The sequence below is a fragment of the Monodelphis domestica genome, chromosome 2 (assembly GCF_027887165.1).
Source record: "Monodelphis domestica isolate mMonDom1 chromosome 2, mMonDom1.pri, whole genome shotgun sequence".
NCBI lineage: Eukaryota > Metazoa > Chordata > Mammalia > Didelphimorphia > Didelphidae > Monodelphis > Monodelphis domestica.
Window position 1 is genome coordinate 64,327,905 of NC_077228.1, and position 6,620 is coordinate 64,334,524.

At 39.4% G+C, this 6,620-nt stretch overlaps 1 protein-coding gene across 1 annotated transcript in view; it reads right to left on the bottom strand.

Annotated features, from left to right (window-relative positions):
• SELP (selectin P) overlaps nucleotides 1-6,125 on the bottom strand; it is a 50,763-nt gene extending 44,638 nt beyond the window's left edge. Inside the window, exon 1 of the mRNA XM_007480741.3 lies at nucleotides 5,789-6,125. Within this exon, the coding sequence (XP_007480803.2) occupies nucleotides 5,789-5,791 (3 nt within the window). The 5' untranslated portion in view covers nucleotides 5,792-6,125. The remainder of the gene's footprint in view (nucleotides 1-5,788) is intronic.
• Nucleotides 6,126-6,620: the final 495 nt, after the last annotated feature.

Sequence of the window (6,620 nt, forward strand, 5' to 3'; positions counted from 1 at the left end):
CTTCTATGTTCATAGCTTTTAACCGCTTTCCTGGTGGCTTTTAAGTTGATTTTATCTGACTCTGGAGAACTTTCCATTTCCTTGGAAACCACCTGGGAGTAAATGCAAAAGCTTTTATTAAATGAACTCTTTATTTGAATCCTTAGCCATCAGGTACAGAATCCTGACAGAATCAAAAGGGATATTAGCAGAATAATGAGGCTTGCCAACATGGAGCCAGTGACCTTATATCCATTGAAAGATGAGATAAGTTAGAGGTTTGAAAACAGAGTCTGTCCATGAAGCCATAATATTATCTAAGAAGGGCTTGGGCTAAATCTGGTTTCAAGTTACAGAATGACAGAATCTCAGAACTGAAAGGGGAAGGGATCGAGTATTTATTAGATGCCTACTATGTGCCAGGTACTGTGCTAAGCACTTTATAAATATCTCATTTGATCCTCAGAACAACCCTGGGAGGTAGATGCTATGATGATTTTCACTTTACAATTGAAGAATCTAAGGGATATAGAGGTTCAGTGACTTACCCAGGGTCACATAAATAGTATATGTCTGAAACTGGATTTGAACTTGGGTCTTCCTGATTCCAGGTTCAGGACTCTATCTATTGTGCCACCTGACTGCCTAGGTAGTTCAGAGATGGTTTTGTCCAACAAGCTGATAGAAGACTGGTTTTCTGACTTCCCCAGGGAATACCTCCAGGAGGGGGAACCTAATGTCCCTTGAGGAAACAACTTCATTTGTATTATTTATACTTGGATATGTAATCGCCCCTTACCAGCAATCCCCAGCATTATAAAGGTATTATACATTTAAATCTGGAAAACACTTTAAAGTTCATTTAGTTCCATTGCCTTGTTTTAACAGATTCAACTGAGGTCTAGAGGTAAAAATGATCTCAAATCAAGCAAATAGGAAGTGGTAGACCTGGGGTTTGAATCCGTGTTCTCTGAACTCAGATCTAGGATCTTTCCTGTTCAGATATGGCTTGGACTAGATGGTCCCTGAATTCCTTTCCAACTCCAAGTTCCTATCATTCTGCCATCTTTTTAAAACTACTAGTATTGTTAACGTCTCTACCATCCTTCAGACAGGTATCTGTCTTCCTCTATGAATGCAAAAAAAAACCTTTATTCAGAGTCTTAGCGGAGCTTTAAGATGAATAACACTAGCTTATTATTAATAACATTAATAATAACTTCTTACCAATAGCTTAGAGCTGCACTAACACCTTCAGGATACCTTATGCTACTACTCACTCACATTTATAAAAGGTTTTAAGGTTTGCGACATGCTTTCCTCTTTTGAAACATCCCATGAGGTACAAGGTACCACTATTATTATTGCCAAGTTACAGGTTGGGAAACTGAGAATTGGAGAGAAGTGCAGCTGGGAAACATCTGAGGTGGGATTTAAACTTATGTCTCCTAACTGCAGATCAAAAACTGAATCTACCCTTTCTACTCCATTCTCGGCTTTATAATTATATTCTTATTTCATTTGTATCCTGACCAGGAATTTTATTTGCACAGGGAATCTCCTAGTGTAGAGACTTCTTCTACCCATGTGGCTTGGCATGTGCTCTGTACCTTAGTAAACCAATTGCTTAAGGGGCATCATTGATGTTGCTCAGGGAATTAGTCTTGTCCAATTATTCATGACCTCATTTGGATTCTTTATGGCAAAGATACTTGAGTGGTTTGCCATTTCTTTCTCCAGCTCATTTTATAGATGGGGAAATCGAGGCAAATAGGATTAAGTGACTTACCCAAAGTCACACAGCCAATAAATGTGTGAGGCTAGATTTGAACTAAGGAAGGTGAGTCTTCCTGGACAATAGTCCTGGCACTCTCTCCACTACACCATCTAACTTGGGATTGCCTTTACCAAGACACTGGAGTAGTTTACCCCTTCTTTCTTTAGCTCATTTTACAGATGAGAAAAATGAGGCAAACAGGATTAAATGACTTATCACTTACCATGTCAACTATCAACCCAGGGTCACATAGCTGGTAAGTGTATGAGATCAGATTTGGTTCCAGAACTGGCATTGTACCATGTAGCTGCCTATTGCTTAGAGGCTCTGAATATTTAAGTGATTTGTTCATAGTGACCCAGTCATTGTGTCAGATATGAACCCAGGTCTTCCTGGCTTTAAAGGCTGAGGCCAGCTGGCTACCTCACTTCCAATGCATGCCAAATATTCGCAGCAGTTAGTTACTGAAGGGCAAATCATTTAATCTTCATTAACTTCAATCTCCCCATTACAGAAATGGAAATAATAATAAAACTTGAATTATCTGCCATACATAACTGCAGAAAAGAAAGTACTTTGTGAACTTAAAAAGCAGGATATTAATGTAAGTTATCTCCACTCTGCAGATCAGGAAACCGAGACACACAGAGGTTAAGTGACTTGCCTCAGACCACAAAACTGCTTTCCAGTAGAGATAAAAGTAGAAGTTAGCACTCCCCACTCCTTAGCTCTAGGCATTTTGACTTTAGGGATGTAGATAGAGAAATTTATTTTATAAGGGGAAAAAAAAGTCATATCTTCTTGTTCTCTTTGGAGAGTTCTCTTTTAGAGAGAACTGAGGCTGCGTGGTTAAGTGACTTGTATGAGTTGACCCAGTTAGTGTCTGAGGCAGGATTCAAATTCATGACTTCCTGACTCCAAGTCCCCAAATGAAAGATACTGATGAAAAAAAGATGAGAAAAGAGAGAAAAATTACCTTTAAATTGAGTGAAAAATATAAAATTGACACTAGCTGCCAAAGCTCTTATGAATAATGATTTGTGTTAAGTTTGCACAAAGAAAGAAGCTAGATATTTATTAAATGATTTAAATACTTTTCAAAACGCATGAGCATCCTCTGGATGGATGTAAACAAATGTCCCTCTTTGGTACATATATCCAAAATTCACAAAAAGTCCCAGTCTATGCCTTCCGTGGTTCCAAAAGAGAATTGATTTTATTATTTTTATTTTTTAAAAACTCTTACCTTCTGTCTTAAAATCAATACTGTATATTGGTTCCATGGCAGAAGAGTGGTAAGGAGTAGGCAATGGGTATTAAGGGACTTGCCCAGGGTCACACAGCTGGGAAGTATCTGAGGCCAGATTTGAACCTGAGACCTCCCATCTCTAGGCTTTGCTCTCAATCCACTGAGCTTCCTAGCTGCCCCCAAAATAAAGGACATTAGATTTTTCTACACCTTATTTGGGCATCATTGAGCCAACTTTTGCATGGTAATTTCCTTGGCATTAGAGTCCCATAGGATCAGAGAATCACAGATCCAAGCTGGGAGAGTGAGTTCAAAGACCATCTAGTCCAACCTCCTCATTTTCTTGATGAGGAAACTAAGACCTAGGGAGTCTGTGATGCCCATAGTCACACAGGTGGCGTGTTTGTATATGTAAGAGATGGATCTTGACTCAGATCCTCTATCTCTAGAGGCAGGGTTATTTCTTTACTGTTTTAGAGAATCTCTATTCTTCATTTCCCTGATGGCCTTGAGATCACTGGGGGCTGGGAACAGTCTTGTGGGGTAGGAGTGGGAGGACAGTTGGTGAGATAGAGGATCAAGGAAAGGAAGACAAGAGAATGATAGTAATGACAAAATTCCTGGCTGAGGCTTGAGGCAGGAGTGGGTACTGCCCGGGGAGTCCTGGAGCAGACAGGGGAAAGGGAGATAGCTGTTGGCTATGTTACTCTCTTTACTGAAAATCCCTGGAAACAAACCAGTGGGGGTGAGAGAGGGACAGAGCAGGGAGATGGCAAGCCAGAAAGACAAGCAAGACAATTATTATAACTGGTTTGGATCTATTGTTGGATCTATTGATAGTTTCCCATTTGCTGATTAGAGACCCCTGCAGTGTATAATGTTTTGGGTAATTTGGCCTTTGGGAGGCTTTGAAAGTATTCCATGCCTTTAACTATTAGATATTATCTATAATAATAGATAAATGGCATTTGATTCTCAGATGTAAGTCAGTCTTCTTAGACCTCAGTGTTATCATCTGTAAAATGAGAGACAAAGCCTTGTAATTTCCTCCCAGATTTAAATCTATAATCCTATAATCTCATGACCTTGTGAGTAAGGCAACAAAGGTATTATCAACCTCAGTCTACAGATGAGGAAACTGAGGCTCAGAGAGATTAGATGAATCACCCTTGCTCACATCACTAGCTAGTATCATTGGCAGTATGCATACCATACATCTCAAGTCTAGCCTTCTTTTCTTCTTAGCACAGTCTTTTTTTAAAGCCACAGATTATTTGAACTGGATGATCTAGAGGGACAGTTCGGCTTAGTGAATAAAGGAACGAGATTGGAATCGGGGTGACGTGGGTTGTGTGATCATGGACACAAGGCACCAAATAATCGAGTCTGTAAGTTACAAAGGAATTAATGATCTGTATCAATGGAAGAAATTTCTATACCAGGAGTCCCCCATGTATAGAATACAACACTGCCCTCAAAACATTTAAATACATATATGTATAATATATATATGCTTTTATTCATTGTTGTTTTATAGATCCTCACAACAAATTGATTCGGTTTAAAGAGGAATGAGAGTCAGCATGGCAAAGTGTATAGAGAGCTGACCTTGGAGTCAGAAAGATCTGGGTTCAGGTCCTGCCCTAGACATATATTTGCTCTATGACCCCAGTTTGTCATTCAGTTGTTTCAGTAGTGTCTGACTCTTCATGATTCCATTTTGGGTTTTCTTGGCCAAGTTACTGGAGTGGCTTGCCATTTCCTCCTCCAGTTCATTTTACAGATAAGGAAACTGAGGCAAACAAGGTTAAGTGACTTGGCTGGGGTCACACAACTAGAAATAGAGACAAATAAGGATAAGTGATTTGGCCAGGGATTTGAATTGACCAAGTGGAGTCTTCCTGATTATAAGCCCAGCACTTTATCCACTGTACCACCTAGCTACCACGTATTATAATTAGCCTTATTTTACAGAGAAAGAAATTGAGGTAAACAGGATTAAGTGACTTGCCCAGGGTCACATAGCTATTACCTAAGCATGTCACATAATTTCAGCATTGCTCAGACTACTTATAATCTCACTACCTCCTCCCAGGATGAGGCTGTTTAATAAGAAAAAAGAAATTGTAACAAACATCAAGAAAAGGAGTATCCCCATCTAGGAATTCTCCTAGCCAGGGGAATTATAATCCAGTCTTTAGCCTTTAAAAATAGCAAAAGAAGTTTTAATTAATATAGTCTCAAAGAAATGAAGCAGGAGATGGTGCTACCCCTTAGAGGAGAGGAACCGGATAGCTGGGACTGAGATATCATTTTGTCAGGGCTCTGCCCTTGTACAGCCACTAAGAATCCCACTAATCTATACTGTACTAAGGAGGGCACCTCAGTATAAAAACAGAGACCCGGTTGCCAGTTGAGTGGAGAATTTGGGGAAAATAAATTACACACCCCACAATGGTCTAGAGAAAAGGGCACTAGACTTAAACCGGGTTCTGTCACCTGCCTGTTTTGTATCCTCGGGGAAATCAAGCAAGCTCTCTGAGGTCATCCCCAATCTGAAAAATTGGAGATAAAAGCATCTTCCAGGGTGACTGAAGGGAAGAATGAGATGCTGTGAAATCACTCAGGAAGCTAGAAAGTGCTATACAAAATGTACAATGCTATAATTACTTTCCTCCTCACTGAATGAATCTTCCATTGTCCTGATTGAGTAGTACCATCACTTTCCCATCCTCTAGCCCAAACAATTCATTTCCCCAAAGAAAAGAGAACGTTCCACTTACCATCTCTCCTTTGCAGATCCTGCTTGGATTGTTTGGGCTTTGTTTTCCTGCTTTTACTTCTCGACTACTTATAATCTCACTGCCTCCTCCCAGGGTGAGGCTGTTTAATAAGAAAAGAAACAACAAAAACTAACTTCCTAGTCACTTTCCCGAAATTCACCACTTTCCTTTCCTATTGGTCAGTCCTCTTGGGCAGAGCTTTTGAGTGTTTCATCAGGGTTAACTAGAGACAATAGTCCCAAGGAGGTCAGAGTAAGGATAGGTTCTAGGGAGAAGCTAGAGACAAGGATGAATAATTTGTCTACGTCTTCTGAGAAGTAACAGGAATTCTGTCTCAAAGGCGCAGCTTTTCCTTTTGTCATAAGTTCTTTGGCATATGCAGGGCATGACCTTGGAAAAGAAACATACTATACAGCTAATAATAGGGAGCCTGGATGCAATTTCTTAGGGTTGGGGCTTCTTGGTGAGTGTCTGTTGAGCATAAACATTAATGTCTTGACATGTCACACTTCTAGGAAAAAAGAGGGAAGGAACCAAAAATAGGGGTAATAAATAACTTTTTTTTCAAATAGCATCATATTGTATTTTCCTCTATTTTAATGTCATACTTTAAAATACACATTATATTTTAACATATTTAACTATATCCTAATGTTTATTTAAAACATATTCTATTTTCTTACATATTTGTTTTTATTTATTTTTGCCTCTGCATCACCTAGATTTCTCTGTTTGTATTAAGTGGCTAACTAGGTGCCAGACACAGTGCCTGCTTTCAGGCAATGCTTAACATCTCTGATAATATGATTAGGAAGAGAGGGATGAGAGACTC